The sequence below is a fragment of the Chelonia mydas genome, unplaced genomic scaffold (genome assembly GCF_015237465.2).
Source record: "Chelonia mydas isolate rCheMyd1 unplaced genomic scaffold, rCheMyd1.pri.v2 scaffold_76_arrow_ctg1, whole genome shotgun sequence".
Lineage (NCBI taxonomy): Eukaryota > Metazoa > Chordata > Testudines > Cheloniidae > Chelonia > Chelonia mydas.
The window spans coordinates 44,827-63,228 of NW_025111280.1; the positions used below are offsets into that span (position 1 = coordinate 44,827).

Here is an 18,402-nt window from a genome sequence, read left to right on the forward strand (position 1 = left end):
AAATGCAGAGTGCAGAGGGATCCAGGTGCAGTCTCCATGACACTGTGCTGGGGGGTGAATCTAGCCCCCCCTGCGTGGGAAGGCTGCCAGGCAGGCTGTGCAGCAAAGAGCTATGCACCATGTGGGAGTTCCCTGCCTGACCCTGCGGGGGGATTCGGGGAAGGAGGGAGCTGTGTGGCGCAGTGTAGCCAGTTTTTGCCCCCTGCACCTACCCCTGCTGTTTTGGCCCCTCCCCCTTGCCACAGGCAGGCTCAGGGCTCCTCCCCCGCTGCTTCAGGGAACTCTGGGGAAAGCTACACAGCACTCGCCGCCCCCCCCAGCCCCGGCTCCAGCAGCCACAGGCAGGGTCACATCAGCTGCTGCTGCCCCGGGGAGACACTGGGCTGCTGCATCCAGGCATGTATCAGCACACACCTGCTAATGGGGCCACCCCACAACAACTGCCCCAGCTGCCCCCGGCTAGGGGCCCAGAGGATGGCACAGCCTGCTCATCCCATCTGCCCAGTGCAGGGCACAATACAGCTCTGAGTCACCATGAATGTCTCACATGGGTTCAGTCCCCTCTCCCTCATGGGGAGTTTCCGACGGGGGCAGGTTGGCCAAGTTCTTACCTGAGCAGATCACTCCAGTATCACGAGAATGAGGGCACTGGAATGCAGCCCATCCTGCATGACTGCAGTCCCAGAGAGCTGACTGGTCCCCACCACAATCAACCAGAATGAGCCAAGCTGGTCCAGATCCTTCTCCAAAATGAGCATTACCAGGGGCACTGACAGCAGATCCACATCCCAGCTGCTTACAAACCACCTCAGTGTATTCCATCAGGGCAAGTTTTTCTCGAAGACAATAATTTAGACTGACCTTGCTGATTATCAAGGTCAGGGTCAGTTTCTCAGGCTGGCGTAGCAGCACATCGGGTTCCCATGAACCAGCTACTGCTGAGCAGTTCACTGCCCTGCCAGACACATGGATCATTCTCGTGCTGCTAACACCAGCCCAGCAGGTTCCAGTCACTGTATTATTTAAGGTTTCAGAGTAACAGCCGTGTTAGTCTGTATTCGTAAAAAGAAAAGGAGTACTTGTGGCACCTTAGAGACTAACCAGTTTATTTGAGCATGAGCTTTCGTGAGCTACAGCTCACTTCATCGGATGCATAGCATATCGTGGAAACGTCTTCTGCAGTTTCCACGATATGCTATGCATCCGATGAAGTGAGCTGTAGCTCACGAAAGCTCATGCTCAAATAAACTGGTTAGTCTCTAAGGTGCCACAAGTACTCCTTTTTTGTATTATTTAAATCGTATTTGGGTCCCACATTCAATTTTAAACATGATTTTTAATCTGTTTTGGAGACTTTGGGCCAGATTCACTCCATGCGTTGCACCAGCACTTGCTGCTGTAACCCATGATCAGCCCCCCATGCCCTCTTTCCCCTCACACTGGTGTTACGTCTGCCTGGAGCTGGGACACAGCATGGGAAAGAGCCTCCAGCCCCCTCTGTGCTGGAGGAATGAGAGCAGCCGTGGAACTGGGCAGGGGCGGCCTTGAGGGAATGAAACCAATGTGGCCGTGAGAGGCCCTGATACAGCACCTCTGCATGCAGCTTGTGCTAGTCGGGCTTCTCTAGACTCCAGCTAGGATTCAAAGTGTCTCTGCTCCAGCAGAAACCCTGGGGGAGGGAGGCAGGGCTCCTGCAAGATAAATCTTCCTGCTGGCAGAGCTTCCAGTACCCTCATGGGCACAGGGCATTGCACACTGCACCCTAACCCACATCCCCTCAGAGGGAGGAATCAGCTCTGGGCATATTTGGGTCAAATCCTGCTCACCTAGCACTTGCAAAACTTCTACTGGCTTGATGAGGCTGCACCAGACCTGCATACCATCGAAGACTGGGGTACCCAGCCCCAGGACAATATACATGGCAGATCTAACAGGAGCCCATCAGGGAAGCTGGCAGGGAACCATGAAGGTTTCCACCAGACCCTCCCTACCTGTTGTTTCAAGAAAGTTCACTGAACCCAGTTCACTTTCATGAGAAATTTTGAGTTCAACATACTGGCATTTTCCTTTGAAATACTGGTTCATCGGATAATTTCCGACCAGCTCTATTAGGGAGGTCATTTTACCTCTGTACACAGCACTGGGGAGACCAATACTGCATCCCGTTTTAGTGTCCACATTTTAAGAAAGATGTTAAAAATTTGGAAAGGGAGCAGAGGAGAGCCACAATAATGATTCCGGGGCTTGAAAATGAGCCTTGCAGTGAGAGATTTATGGAGCTCCATCTGTTTAGCTTATCAAAAAGATGACCTAGAAGTGACTTGATTGCAGTGTATAAACACCTTTGCATGGACAAAACGCTGCATACTAAAGGCCTTCTTAATCAAGTGGAGAAAGGCATAAGAAGAACCAATGGATGGAAGTTGAAGTCAGATAAATTCCTATTAGAGGTAAGGCATACATTTTTCACAGTGATAGTGATGAAACATTGGAACAAACTACCAAGGGAAGCAGAAGATTCTCCACCTCCTGAAGTATTCAGAAGAAAACCGGATGCTTTTCTGGAAGATGTGCTTTAGCCAAACACAAGTTATTAGATTAAGTACAGGAGTGACTGGATTAAATTCCATAGCCTTTGTTACCCAGGAGGTCACACTAAAGCTCCTTTCTGGTCCTAAAATCTATACAGCTATGAATCAAAACGAATGTTAAAGTTTGCAAAGAGAAGCATTCAAACATTCAGAATGCCAGACTTGTATTTACCATATTTAGTCCATTTTGTGACTCTGCGTTGTGATACTGTCTTTAATTACATGATTATATGCTATTTTTTCCACAGGACCCCCACCTCGTTCAGTGCACAGAAAAAATGGTGCTCACTGAATGGCTTCAATGAGTGTCCCCAGCCCTTATGTACTGCACACCATCTAAACTGAAATCCCACAACAGAATTGTTAATTTCCTCATGGGCTTTTCTATGGCGCTCATTTCTATACCACCTGAGTGCTTCACAAAGATTAAAGAATGTCTCTTAACAACACCACTGGGAGGCAGGGAAATGTTGTTTTCTCCATTTCACATATAGGGAGCTGAAGCCCAGAGACACTATGGATAAAATTATCAAAAGCATCCACTGATTTTGGGTTGAGACCCCTAGGTCCTGGTTTTTCAGAGTACTTAGGCTTGTGCAGCACGGCTCCCACTGACTTCAGTTTACAGCAGTGAGTGCTCAGCGCTTCTGCAAACCAGACTCCCCTGGTTACAAGTGGGCCACCCATAAAATGAGGAACACACAATTAATGACCACCTGTGAAATATTTGGTTTCAGCGACTTGCCAAGTATCACATAGGAACTCTGTGGCAAAGGCAGGGATAGAATCCAGTTCCCCAGGGCAGCATTCACCTGCCTTAACAAGAGATCCTTTCTCTTTCTGCAATCCTCTGCCTCACACACAGCACACAGTTTCTGCAACAAATGAGGCAGGGGTCCTATAGACAACAGCAACCTTCACTCCACAGCCTTGATTCAGAGCAGTGTCTATTCTGTGCACTGAATGAGGCAGGGGTCCTGTGGAGCAAATAGCAAGTTATCATGGAATGAAAGACTGTATCTTAATGCATATGTACAGATGGGCCAAAATAAAGTGGCAAAGACAACTTTAATTGTGCCATTTCCTTATTTTTTATGGTTCAACTTTGCAAACTTAATGTTCCTTACAAGTAATGTTTTGTGCATAAGTCCCTGGATTTAAAAAAAAACTAAACTGAAAAAAACAGACTTCCAAGATGCGGAATCATGTTGACACCCATGTGAGTCATCAGGAGGATTGGAACACAACCTCTGACCTTTGAGCTTTAAAATGGGAGTAGATCAAAGCACACTAGGGAACTGTTAGTGCGCGAGCATGGACCACATGGACACTTATTATGCAACAGATTTACCCCCCCAGCTTGCCACAAACTAAATGTTCATGTAGATCTGCTCTCAGTGTCCCCCACCCCACCCTGGCTGCTTATTCCAGTCTTGTTGCCCAGTTAGTCTTAGACTCCCCTGACACCCTGGCTCCTCATCTGGTCTGTCTCTCCTCACCCACCCCCAGTTCCTCCCCACTGGTTCCCAGTCCCAGACTCCTCACCCAGTCAGTCCCAGTCTCCCCCAGCTCCCAATCTCCTTGCTCAACAAGTCACAGTTTCTATCCCCGACTCCCTGTTCTATTTACCCTGCCTAGCCAGTAATAGTCTCTTCCCCCTTCCCTCCTCCCTGTCCTAGTCTCCTTGCCCAGCCAGTCCCCATCTCTCCCTTTCCCTGCCTGTCCCAGTTTCTCTCCCCACACCAGTATCCAGTCTTGGAATCCCCCCAGCCCCCGCCACCCCACAGGCTCCTTGTGCCAATCTACTCTCCCCCTCTAACCCCAGTCTGGTTCTTGCCCCTTCTGCATTCAATTCAGGAGGCTTCCTCTCTGCACAGCCTGGGCCCAATAGCGGAAGACAGTCTCCCTGGGACAGGGGGCCGGGAGTGAATAGATGAGCCTGCACTCTGACCACTTAGACGCCAATTAGTCCCCCAAAGAAAGTAATTAGATAAGACGGCTGGTGGGCTGGGTGGGATAAAGAGCCAAGTAGCCCATGAGCCCAGATCTAATAAAGTGGCACAGGAAGGATGCCCCAGAGAGAAGAGAGAGAGGGAGAACAGGGCGAGCTGAGCCCAGTCACTGAAAGGCCTCAGGGAAGGGAGATCTCTCTTCTCCTCAGGTCCCGACGAGGGGGCCAAACACAGAGGATATTGTAAACAGACCGTTGCGTGTGGACTACAGCGTTATTGGTCGAGCTAACTCAAAATCAATGGCACGGTCAATGCACAACTAGTGGAGTCTGTGCCGTTTCTGCAGGGTAAGAAAACAGGCACAAGGGCACGTCCTGGTACATTCCCTCATCTCAGTTCTGGTGCCTGGTGTCACTCTAGCCCACAGCAGCCAGGAGCAAATCTTCATGGAAAGTCTCCGTCTTCCTGCAATCCCCTGCCTTATTGGCTATGCACCTTCCCACTGCAGCAACCAGTGAGGCTGTGGGCCTCCAGACAACAGCTTCCTTCACTACTCCGCCTTGATTCATTCCCAGGGCATCATCCAGCCTGTGCACTGATTATGGCAGGGACCTTGGCAGAGGAGAACGTTTTGTCAAAGTTTGGTATTAATCCAACCAGAAATGAAAAGTGAAAGCTGGATGAGAAGGGGTTGAGAGAGACAAGGTGGCTGAGGTAATAGCTTTTATTGGACCAGCTCCTGTTGGTGAAAGAGACAAGCTTCTCAGCTTACACACAGCTCTTCTCTGTCAGATCAAACGTTTGTCTCTCTCCAACAGAAATGGGTCCAATAAAAGATATTACCTCAGCCACCTTGTCTCTCTAATATCCTGGGAATAACCCAGCTATAACAACACTGTATATACGAGGATCACTGTCACTTTTTGGAAAAACAACGAGGAATCCGGTGACACCTTAAAGACTAACAGATTTAAGGAGCCACCGGCCTCCTCATTGCTTTCGTGGATACAAACTAACACGGCTACCCCTCTGCTACTTGACCCTTTTTGGAAAGTTTTCTAGTATTCTGCCAGGAAGGACAGCATCTTTCAAAAATCGCTTGGTGCAGAACCGTCACAGCTCCCGTAGGTGTTTGTTCTCAGTGATATCTAGTGCACAGGGCTAGTTTGTAGACAGCTGGCTGGTTATTTCTGGAATAATTCTGAATGGTCCCAATCCTGAGTCCTTTATTCTGTTTCTACTCAGTCTGGACAAAGCAAACTCACATTACAGTCACTGGCTGATTGCCTGAGTAAGGAACCCTGGTTTGGTCCTATGACCTGGCCCTGCACCTCTATCCAGGGAAGATGAGGCTTAGTGACAGGAATGGACATAACTATACGGGCCATGGAAAGACTCCTCCTCCTCTCCAGCCTTCATCGCAGAGGTGGGGAACAACCCTCACTTTATTCCCACTGCAAAGGTGCAGCTCCAGCGGAGATGCAGGCACAGTTTTACAGAAAGGTGCATAGACGGGACTTCTGCTCCGATACCCCTTGGTTCATATGCAGCTCCCTCCTCCTGCTGAGGTTCAGAGGAGAGGGACATCCTGCTGGGCACTTTCTGGGTGGGCAGCACCAGGCATTGAGCCATTGTTAGGACCAGGTTAGGGGGGTTACATCTGCAAGAGCCCACTGTATTTTACGTCTGCAGAGTTTCAAAGTCCTGGCAATGAAGTGCCTTTTTACTAAGTTCTTTTCTCCGATCTTTTTTTTTTTATTTTTAAAGACTAGGAAAGTGCATAAAACACCCTCCCCTCATGTTAAGAGAATTTCAAGGTTTGTCATTGAAACACTCAAAATCCAAGAAAGGGCCAAGATTAAACACAACCCTTTAGCCACCATCGCCAGGGGGAGCTGCTAAAACTTTGGAACGATCGGAAAATATTCTACTTTTCCGTGTGCTATATTCAGAGGAAGGTATTACTCCGACCAAATGTTAAGAGAAGAGTTTAAAATAAAACTTCTAAGGGGCCCGTAGTTGTAATGTTAACTATTGAGTCACAACAAATGTCTCCATAATATGATACTCTCTAGGCCAGATCTACAGCGTATCAGAGATTTTGTAATTTTCTGTTACTGGTTGGTCCAAAACATGAAAAGTAACAAAACAGGCTGGGGTCGGGGGGGTGCTCTGAGCTAACTCTAATTCCGGTCAAGCCAGGAGGATCCTCCCATTCCCTGGTCACTTATGAGGGGGGGTCAGAATCTTCATAAATGCCCCACCCTCTGTGCATCTCCCCAGCTCCTTTGGCTGGGCGTCTGGGTCTGGATTTGAGTCTAAGGGTAACATTTTCAAAAGTGTCTTAGTGACTTAGGGGTTTATGTGCCATTTTCAAAAATGACTCAGGATCAGATTTCAAAGGGCATTCAGCTGCCTGGAAATGCACAAAGGTGCCTAGTGGGATTTTCCAAAACTCCTGGGAGTTTGGCACCAGGCACATTTGAAAATCCCACTGGGCACCTATCTGCAGGTTTAGACACCGAAATATCTTTAAAAATATGGCCTGTAGGCACTTAGGATCAATCGTCTTATTCAAAGTAAATACCAGTTGGGCACCAAACTCTTGTTGGCCTCTTTGGAAATCCCAATGGAAAATCATATAAAAGTTTTAAACAGACGTTAATGGTTATAGATAAACAGACACATTATTGGAAAACAGGCAAGTTTGCTAATTCAATGATTTTCTTTAAATTTTTCCCTGACGATGACTAAGTTTCCCAAATATTTTCCCTCCAAAATGGCAGCTGCCAACAACAGCCACAGGCTCCTGTGGGGCAGACAGTCCCAGCACTGCTAGTGCCCTCATGAACAACTGCATCCTAAAGAAACCTTCAGCCCTGCAGAGCAGGAAGCTCCTGGCTGGGTCACAGATCTCTCCCAAATGAGCCCTGACCCACTGGCCACGGGTCCCTCCCTGTCACTGACTCATATTCAGAAAACAAACTGCAAAATGGGAGCCATTCAAAGGGAAAGGAAAGACGTGGCATTGAAACAACGGGAAATGACATAACAAAAATGCTTCACAGTCACACAGGGGGATCCTCAGTGGCCAGAGACATGAACAGTAATAATTACAGTTCAGTAATAACAATAATGACAGGGCTTGCTCCGGCTTTTGTTCATTTCTCATTAGGGTGAGAGGCACACGACGCTCTCTGAGTTCAAGCCCTTTTGTCTCAGGGGATTTGCCTTTCAGGACTGAGCTGGCTGATTCTTACCTGAACAGGTCACTCCAGCATCCTCTGCATGACTGCAGTCACTTTCACCAAATCCCTCGTTCCCACAGTGCCAGAGAGCAGACTCGGTACCATCACAGGCAACTTCATCCAGCCAAATTTTTCCAGATCCTGCTCCAAAATGAGCCTGGTCATCGGCACTGACAGCAGCTCCACATCCCAACTGCTTACAAACAACCCCAGCATCTGCCATGTCCCAGCCGTCATCACACACCGTCCCCCACTGATCCTGGTGTTTAACCTCCACTCTCCCGGCACAGGGGCTGCCTCCATTCGCCAGCCTCAGCTCCTCAGCACCTTCAAAGAGAGACACAGAGCAGGTCAGAGCGAGCAGGGAGCCCCCTCCCCGGCATTATCACAGCAGAGTCCGCACCCGGCAGCAGGGGATCCGCGCCCAGAGCCAGGAGAATGGGACATGCCCAGAGCTGCCTCATGGCTCCACCTGATCCCATCTCAGGGCCTCACACTCCGAGCTGTCAGTGCTGCAGCTCTCCCCATTTTATCCCCACTCTGGCGATTTGGGGTGTTTTTACCTGTCTCATGAGAACACGTTGAAAGGTGCCAACTCACTGAGTTTCCCTTATTCCAAATGGTGCGTCTTCTGTCACTGTCACTGGGGCTGAAGCCAGCAAGATGCTGCTGTGACGGGTTGGATCACAGAACCCCCCTGGGAGCTGCCACCTGATGTGACCAGACTACTTCTGCCCATGCTTTCCCTGCCAGTTTGGGACTCAGCACCCTGTCTTACTGAGCCAGACACACCAGTCTGCTCCAACACAGACCCAGGGTCTGAACCACATGCCCCAAACTGCAAGCTTAACTAAGAGCAGCTTACAGAAGTTTGCCTGTCCTTGACACTCAGATGCCCAACTCCCAATGGCGTCCAAACCCTAAATAAATCCATTTTACCCTGTATAAAGCTCATACAGGGTAAACTCATAAACTGTTCACCCTCTATAACACTGAAAGAGAGATATGTACAGCTGTTTGCCCCTCCCACCCAGTATTAATACATACTCTGGGTTAATTAATAAGTAAAATGTGATTTTATTAAATACAGAAAGTAGGATTTAAGTGGTTCTAAGTAGTAACAGACAGAATAAAGTGAATTACCAAGCAAAATAAAATAAAACATGCAAATCTAAGCCTAATACCAGAATAAAACTGAATACAGATAAAAACCTCATCAGTTCCAGGACGCTCTCTTTTACAGACTAGTCTCCTTCTAGTCTGGGTCCTGCAATCACTTACACCCCCTGTAGTTACTGTCCTTTGTTCCAGTTTCTTTCAGGTACCTTTGGGGGTGGAGAGGCTCTCTCTTTAACCAGCTGAAGACAAAATGGAGTTTCGGAATCACCTGGGCAAGTCACATGTCTCTGCACGACTGAGTTCCTTACCAGCCAATCCACATTCCTGGGAAAGCCCAAATGTGGATTAATGTCTCCAAGTTCATTGTTGGCTTAAGGGCTTCTTGATTGGGCACTTACTGAGAATAGACCAACTGCTTCACTAAAACCTACTCAGAATCAAACAAGTATGCAGCCAATATTCATAACTTTGAATACAAAAGTGATACATGCATAAAAATAGGATGAATAGATTCAGTAGCTCATAACCTTTACAGAGATATGTTACATGGCATATGTAGCATAAAACGCATTCTAATTATGTCATATATACATTCATAAGTATATTTCCATAAAGCCTTATGGGGGGCACCATCACAGCCGCCATCTCCCTACAGTCTGTCGGCATGTGGGAGTGAGGCCGCCCTGAGTAAAGCTGGCTGCCACTTCCCACTAAAGCCCACTGGGAACACGGCTGTCTCTGTGTGGCTGAGGGAGCTGGAGAGGACCCAGGGACCATGATGGGCAGCAAAGACCCTGAGAAAGGAGGCTGGGGAGAGTGAGGGGAGCAGGGCACTGGGGGTACAGGAGGCAGATTCAAGGTTGGCAAGGGAATGGGGTAAATACAATGAGTCAGCCAGAGGGAGCGGGAAGGGGGTTCTGGAGCAAGGGGAGGAAAGAGGGTGGGGAAGGGAGAGTGTCTGCAGCAGGGGGCAGAAGGGACAGAGAGGAAGAGGTTCTGGAAAGGGTGGTAGGAAGGGGCAGGAGCGAGGAGGTGGGACTGAAGTGGGGGGCAGGAAGGAGGTTAGAAAGCAGGGGCAGGAAGGAGAAGTGGGGAGGGGATGGGTGTCTGCATTGGGAGTTAGCAGGGAGGCAGGAAAGAGAGTCAGAAGGGAGGGGAGGGGACAGGGATCTGAAATTGGGGCAGGATGGAGCACAGGGTGGTCTGGAGTGGGGAGCAGGGAGCATGGGGCTGGAGGGGGTTATTGAGCAGGGGGCAGGAGGGAGGGGAGGAGAAGGGGGTTTAGAGAAGGGGGTCTGCATGGAGAGAGGAAGGGGTCTGGAGTGGGGGACAGGAGTGAGAAGTGAGAAGGGGATGAGGAATCAGGGGCAGGAGGGAGAGAGGGGAAGGGGGAGAGAGGAGAGGGGGCAGAAGGAGGCATTGGGGAGAAGAGGGGGTCTTACACGGGGGAAAGAGGAGGGGGGTGGGAAAGGAGGGAGGGGGTTTGAAGCAGGGCAGCAAGAGGGTGAGGAGGGGAGGGGGGTGGAGCAGAGGATGGGAGGGAGCGGAGGGAGACTGGAGCAGGGGCACATGCAGGAGTATTGGGGAGGATGGAGGACTGGGGATGGAGTGGGGGGGGGGTCTGGTGCCAGTGGACAGGAGATAAGGGAGGGGTTGTGCGGAAGGGGGACAGGAGGGAGTATTGGGGAGGGGAACGGAGTCTGGAGTAGGCAGGGGATGGGATCAGGAGTGGGAGGGGGCAGGAGCGAAGGAGACAAGAGCAGGAGAGGGGAGGGGTCTCTAGAATGGGGGCAGTGCTTCCCGGTCTCAGGTGGAGAAGTTGCAGGGGCAGTGTGGGGTGGAGGAAGTCAGGGAAGTGTTGCTGTTTGCAAAAGGCTAAACCAAACCTGTCGTGTTATGGTGACATAATTTATATGAAGGGTTAATGTCAGATCAGAGTGAAGGTCTCCAGTATCTCTGTCTGTAACTCGCCCCTGAGAAGTAACAGAAGTTCTGTGTGCGAGTGTGAACCATGCTGCATGAATTAGCTCAGTGGCTGTCAAGCTATTTCCCAGCCAGCCCTTCGTCTGTCAGAGGAACTGAAGCAGGAGGGGAGAGCGAAGGCAGTGCTGGACAATGGACGGCAGTTCCCGTCTCAGGGGTTAGGGGAGGGTAAGCGCAGTCTCCAGCTGAGCAGCTGGGGGAGTCGTGCAGTTTGGGCGCACTAAAGGTGACTCTTCAGCCTGCGATTGTCACCCCCACGCTGGCAGAGGAGCAGAGGGGGGTTCTACAGTCCAAAGATGGATGGAAAAATGAGACTGGATGGTTTTTTTAACCTCGCAACTTTTGTTCTGCGGCGCTTGGCATTACAGCCTTGTGCTCCCTACCGGAGCTTCCTCTCCCCACCTGCCCCACACATTTCTCTCTTCCACCGGTCTCTTCCGCCCTCCTCCCCTGGGCTCTTCCCCCGTCTCTTCTCCCCTTTCTACCTGGCCTCTCCGCCCTGCATGTACAGGCTGCTCCTTCCCCAGATGAGCAGCAGACTCTGCCCCCACTCCCTGCAAGCTGCTTTTCTCCCAGTTGCTCTGAGTTCTATCCCCTGCCCCCAGTTGTCTCTAGAGTTGTTTGTATCTGTGGGGGTTGTGGAGAGGCAAAGCTGGCTGCTGGGAGGGAGGCAGTTAACAGGGAATGTGAGGATGGGCCACTGCCTGCCACACAGTCCTGGGATATTGGCTAGGAGAACTGGCCCCCAGGACAGGGTGTGAAGAGCTAGGACTGTCCCTGAGACTGGGAGCAAATATGGGGATCATTACAATGCCAATGAGTTACGGCTACATGCAGAGTTCCACTGTGAGCCCTGGAACAGGCTGGTTGAGCTGTGGATGGCTGAGCCAGGGACACTGTGTTTATGGAGCCCCTGTGGAACTCAGAGAACAGTGCAGTTCACACCAGTACGTGGCCAGACCATCCTGATCCTTTAATGCTAAGGAAATAGAAAATAGAAAAGGAGGACTTGTGGCACCTTAGAGACTAACCAATTTATTTGAGCATGAGCTTTCGTGAGCTACAGCTCACTTCGTCGGATGCATGCTGTGGAAATCGCACAAGACATTTTATACACAGACACCATGAAACAATGCCTCCTCCCACCCCACTCTCCTGCTGGTAATAGCTTATCTAAAGTGATCATCAAGTTGTATAAATTAATAGTATCCAATTTGCAAATTAATTTAGGCTTAAATAGAGACTGGGAGTGGCTAAGTCATTATGCAAGGTAGCCTATTTCCCCTTGTTTTTTCCTCCCCCCCCCCCCAGACGTTCTGGTTAAACTTGGATTTATGCTGGAAGTGGCCCACCTTGATTGCCATGCACAGTGTGGGGAGAGTGGTCAGTTTGGATGAGCTATTGCCAGCAGGAGAGTGAGTTTGTGTGTGTGTGATGGGGGGGGGGGGGTTGAGAAAACCTGGATTTGTGCTGGAAATGGCCCACCTTGATTATCATGCACATTGTAGGGGGAGTGGTCGCTTCGGATGAGCTATTACCAGCAGGAGAGTGAGTTTGTGTGAGTATGGGGGTGGGGGAGTGAGAAAACCTGGATTTGTGCTGGAAATGGCCCACTTTGATTTTCATGCAGGTTGTAGGGAGAGTGGTCACTTTGGATAGGCTATTACCAGCAGGAGAGTGAGTTTGTGTGTGTGGTTTTTGAAGGGGGGTGAGGGGGTGAGAGAACCTGGATTTCTGCAGGAAATGGCCCACATTGATTATCATATGCATTGTGAAGACAGTGGTCACTTTGGATGGGCTATTACCAGCAAGAGAATGAGTTTGTTTGCGGGAGGGCGGAGGGTGAGAAAACCTGGATTTGTGCTGGAAATGGCCCAACTTGATGATCACTTTAGATAAGCTATTACCAGCAGGAGAGTGGGGTGGGAGGAGGCATTGTTTCATGGTGTCTGTGTATAAAATGTCTTCTGCAGTTTCCACAGTATGCATCCGATGAAGTGAGCTGTAGCTCACGAAAGCTCATGCTCAAATAAATTGGTTAGTCTCTAAGGTGCCACAAGTACTCCTTTTCTTTTTGCGAATACAGACTAACACGGCTGTTACTCTGAAATAGAAAATGCTCACTTTGCTGCAATCCACAGGGGTGTTTATTCAGGTACGGCTCACTTCAGTGCAGTCCCACAGGCAACCCATGGGGCCTGGTCTGCACTAAGAAAAAAGGGGCTTTTTTTCAATGGAGTTAACTCTGTGATGTTCACTTATGGCAGGACCCAAGGCTGTAACACTGCTCTAGCTAAGTCCACACACAGTTCTGTTTCCCTGCACCCAGTAGAAACTAACAACAGCTGTCAGTTTCCTTGCTCAGAAATCCCCCAGCCTGCCCCTCCAGCAAGCTCCAACTGGCTTTCTTTCCTTTCTGCTTCCAAGATCCCGGTCACAGCTCCTTCTACTGGCTTCTCCCCCCACCAGACACAGTCTGACGCAAGTATCCTAGCCCCTGCTTTGGCAACAGTGGAAACCCCTGGCTTAGCTCTGCCCTGCCCATGTGCCCAGTGCCTTTGGCAGTAGCCCCCACTGTCTGCAGCTGTTTTTACTACAAAAAGGATCTTGATTGCTCCGTCTGTTGAGCCTAAAAGAGAGTTCTCACCCTGCCATTGGCTTTCATTCATTGTCTGAGGATCAAAGATTCCCCGAAGGCAGCCATCAGCACCTTTCTGGATAACAATCACATTTACATACTACACCTATCATATACTGGCTACACCTCTGTGGCCCAACTTGGAATAATGACCCCACCCAGCGCTCTGAACATTGGGGAAGTTCAGATCTGGGTCTGGGAGTGAAACCTGCCGCTTTGGCCCACCCCTGATATTTTCTCATTTGTTTGCCTGGACCCCACATCATTTTACAAATTTGTTTTCCCACACAATGTAAAGAGGTCAATAACTGTGAAACACGATCTTCTGGCAAAGACTGACCTGGCCTCTGCTCAGGGAGGAGGATTCGGGCACTGAGGGAAAGGGAAAGCTACATGGTGATATCCCCTATACTGTATACCACCCCCCCACACACATCACTGTGTCTCTGTTCATGTGAAGAAAACTCAAATTTCCCATAGAAAATAAAAAATATCAAAGGGATGATACACATTTCCTCAGCAATCCAACAAAAATGCATTGAGCTGAACATGTGCTTGGCATCACTATATGACACCATCCCACAATCGTGCAGTAATTTATCCCGCACGTGGTAATAATTGTCCATCCCCTGCAATGTCAGTCTGATCAGCAGAAGTCACCACAGAATTCCATGCTTCCCGGTCATGTACAGCTGTGTCATGGGCTCTAATCCCAGCACATTATATAGGAACTTCTTGGGACTCTGAAATATAAACTCCAAGTCACCTGCTGGATGGTTGGTTTTGTCAGGATTTTCTGGGTACCAGCCCCCTACTCACCGCACAGTTACTGAGCTGTCTGTGAAATATACATCAGGGCAGGTTTTTCTCGAAGACAATAATTGAGACTGACCTTGCTGATTGTCAAGGTCAGGGTCAGTTTCTCAGGCTGGCGCAGCAGCACATCGGGTTCCCATGAACCAGCTACCGCTGAGCAGTTCACTGCCCTGCCAGACACATGGATCATTCTCGTGCTGCTAACACCAGCCCAACAGGTTCCAATCACTGTATTATTTGAATCATATCTGGGTCCCACATTCAATTTGAATCCTATTGCTGATCAGTTTTGGAGTCTTTGGGCCAGATTCACTCCCTAAGACTCACCAGCACATGCTGATGTACCTCATGATCTGCTCCCCCCTCCCCCATTGCTGTTAAGTCTTTCTGGAGCTGGGACACTGCATGGCAAGGAGCCTGCAGCCCCCTCTGTGCTGGAGGAATGAGAGCAGCCCTGAAACTGGGCAGGGGCGGCCTTGAGGGAATGAAACCAATGTGACCGTGAGAGGCCCTGATGCAGCACCTCTGCCATGCAGCTTGTGCTGATCGGGCTTCTCTCGACTCCAGCTCGGATTCAAAGCTTCTCTGCTCCAGCAGAAACCCTGGGGGAGGGAGGCAGGGCTCCTGCATGATAAATCTTCCTGCTGGCAGAGCTTCCGATACCCCCATGGGAACAGGGCATTGCACACTGCACCCCAACACATGCACACCCCCCTTCTCTGGGAGGAATCAGCTCTGAGTTTATTTGGATAAATCCTGCTCACTTCAAAATTGCAAAACTTCTACTGGCTTCAGTGAGTGAATGGGGCAGTGAGGAGCCAGGACTTGGCCCTTGCAGCTGTTGGATTCTGGACCAAGACTGTTGGCACCTGGACGGCATGGATAACACTCAAATCCCAGCAGCATGAATTGACCATTTCAACAGGAACTCAGCTAGCCACATACCTCCAGAAACTCCTTCCCACCCCTTTCTCATTATGTGACGCACGGCCTGGGTCCTTCCCACCCCCAACCCCCAAACGAGTGTCTTTTGCAGTGTGCCCAGAAGGTCAACAAATTTGGGCTATTTTGGCCCAAACAGAATAACAAGTTTCAGAGTCCTGGAGGCCTCACAGAGAACACCCTGCCAGCCACCCCTCTCCTTTATAAAAAGGGGGAACCAGCTCAGGTGTCCCTGCTAACCACAGCTGTGTCCGTATGGCACGGGGAGAGAGGTGATCCCTCAGAGAGGCCAGTCGCAGGCCATTAAGGACTTTATAAATTCTAACCAACACCTTAACCTCCACCAGAGCTGGGCAGCCCGTGCAGATCCTGCAGCACGGCTGTAACATGCTCCCAGCATGATGCCCTGCTAAGTGAGTCGCTGCCATTTTCATCAGCTTCGTTCTCTGAATGGTTTTAAGGTGCAGCCCCACATTAGGGTCATTTGAATAGTCCAATCTCAAGGTTACAAACGCCTTGATAACAGTGGCAAGGTCTAATTCTGAAAGGAAAAGTCATAAGGTCCAAGCCAGGTACCGATGGTAAAAAGCTGACTCTAAAAGTTACCACCCTCGTTCCAGTTAACCCAGCTCCCCTGGTGAAGCACAGAGGAGACTTACCTGCTGTGTCCTGAAATGAAAGGAGAAGAAGCCACAGCACCGGAGTGGAGAGATGTCCCTTCATTGCCAGCCTGACTTGCTGTCCCTCCTCACACTGCACTGGCTGCACCTAAGCACCTGCCAGGGCTCCTCTGTGTCTGACAAGTGACAACAAAGCAGTGGAAGGGAAATATATAGATTCAGAGACTGGCATCAGCTGCGGGAAGGAACCAATAGCAAACCCATCTGCCTTTTTAGTTATTATCAGTGGTTTTATCTGTGACTTATGCAGCTAAAACATCCAATAAAACTGGAAAGCAACAAACATCACCATATATGAGTGATGAGCCCCCTCCTGATGTCAGGTATACCACAGCCTCAGATCATCGGGTAACCCCCAATCTCCGGAGCCGGAAGGAAAAGTTCTGCACAAACTGTAGCCATGCTGTTTCTCGCCCTGATAGATTCTATATCATATTAAACATGAACTGGGAGACATTCGAGGCAGGTTATTTTATAAACTAGGAAAGAAATCTCTTGTGCCAAAGGTGATCATTACAAGACCAATTCCCAGTACAGGACATGCCCAATTACAGACAAGGACAACTCACTAGAACCAGGTTGTGTCGCTCAGATCAGCTTTATAGGAGAAGAATTACTCAGCAGCATCTGAAATATTGACAGTTCTTCAACTAATAGGCCTTTTGGCAGGGGTGAAAGTGGGCCGGTACAACATACCAGTAAAAAGTGGCTGCTGGTATTGGCCTGTACGCAGATGACGTTAAAGTGCTGCCACGGCAGCGCTTTAACATCATTGCCCCCCAACCCAGGCTGCCAAAGGGGGGCACAAAAGGGTCAGCTGCCCCGGGGCCAGCAATTTAAAATTTAAATCACCGACAGAGCCCCAGGCAGCACAGGCCAGGGAGCGCGGATGGGCTGGCTGGGGGAGGCTGACCCCTCAGCCCCGCCCCTTCTGCCCAAGGCCCCGCCCTTTCCAGGGGCCCAGAGTCAGGCCCCTGTACCGGTAAGAGCTTTATGTTACTTTCACCCCGGTCTTGGGGTTTCCTGTCTAGACCATGATTCTTAGTGGTAGAGGCAGAGCTTAGGGCTTCCTGAGTAGGCCATGACCCTCTCTTGCAGTAGCAGGATGTCCTGCACACACCATGCCCATCAGTGCTATCAGCAGCAGGAGGGCTCCTTGGAAACAAGTGTACTTGATTCATGGGACACAGACAATTCAAGGAACAGGCACAAGGCAAGGGAATAGCACAGAATAATGACTGGCTGGCACCACACCTACCTCCTGCTCTTCCTCAAGAGAACTGTTACAAATACTTGGATTAAGGGAAACGTCTTTAACTTTTTACCTTTGCATTTTCTCCCATGCTGCCCTATCTGTATGGAGAAAACTCCCTCAGAAAATCTGTACAAGCAACACCTGATCCTCCTTCGAATCCCGCCCTGAGACTCCGCTCTGTTGTGATTCCGGAAAAACACTTGACAGTGAGTGACTTGCTTGGCAGATGAGGAGGTGTGGCTGTGCCTTTTCCCCTTCCTTCCCTCTCCTTGTTTTTACTAAACTCCCTGCCCCAATCATGCCATTCCTCCTCACTCTGCCCTCCAACTATTTAAACAAACAGTAATGACAAAACAGGAAATTGCAGCAAAGTAGTACAAGGGTCATACTGTCAATCAAACATTAGTCCAGCCCCTTAACCCCTTAAGCCCCGCTCACCTGTCACCGAAAGTCCCGCCCATGGGGTATTACTTCAGGGGTCAAGCTGGACACATGAACAGAAGCCAGGTGTCTCATGTGACCCCTCTAAGAACTCCTCCCACTGCCCTCTACCAATCAGGATGGGTTTTGCCCTGGTAGGACTGCACCAAGAGGTGATTTGACCAATCGGGGGCAGTTCCAGGGAGGGTTGACCCATCCAGAAGTGGGTCGTGTGACCCCTCTAACAACTTCTCCCACCGCCCTCTACCAATCAGGATGGGTTTCAGCTGCTGGGGGGAACCACCCTTGAGAGGATATTTGACCTATCGGGGGAGCTCTGGGGCAGGGTGACCCATCTGGAAGTGGTTTCTGTGACCCCTCTAAGAACTCCCCCCGCCACCCTCTACCAATTGGGATGGGTTTTGTCCACAGAGGACTGCCCTGAGAACAGATTTGATCAAAATAGGGCAGGTTCTGGGGCAGAATGAACTGCCCAGGAGAGGGTCATGTGACCTCTCTAAGAACTCCTCCCACCGCCCTCTGCCAATCAGAGTGCAGCACCACCACCCCATAAGTCCCAGCACTGGGCAGAAGAGGCCATCTGTTAGTAAGAACACGCGTTGTAGAAATCGTGGAAATGCTGAGAGGAAACATGGACTCCTTCACCACCCCCATGAAAACTTTGGACTTTGTTTTAGTCCCGAGGGCCTTCGACCATCCGCAGAGAAAGCGCTACATCAGCGAGAATTCCGAGGAGG

At 50.0% G+C, this 18,402-nt stretch overlaps 1 protein-coding gene across 16 annotated transcripts in view; it reads right to left on the reverse strand.

The window, feature by feature from the left end:
• LOC102941765 (scavenger receptor cysteine-rich type 1 protein M130-like) overlaps positions 1-18,402 on the reverse strand; it is a 72,362-nt gene that overhangs the window by 41,587 nt on the left and 12,373 nt on the right. For 5 of the 16 annotated variants that reach the window (XM_043537658.1, XM_037888857.2, XM_043537670.1 and 2 more), the window contains exons 1-2: positions 15,949-16,094; positions 7,804-8,118 (exon numbers count right to left, since the gene is read on the reverse strand). The exons of 2 other annotated variants lie outside the window; for them this stretch is intronic. In XM_043537658.1, coding sequence (XP_043393593.1) covers positions 7,804-8,118; positions 15,949-16,012 — 379 coding nt within the window. In that variant the 5' untranslated portion in view covers positions 16,013-16,094. Of the gene's footprint in view, positions 1-611; positions 1,015-7,803; positions 8,119-15,948; positions 16,095-18,402 lie in introns of those variants that run through there. 9 more of the 16 variants (XM_043537669.1, XM_043537663.1, XM_043537662.1 and 6 more) reach the window with 5 other exon arrangements.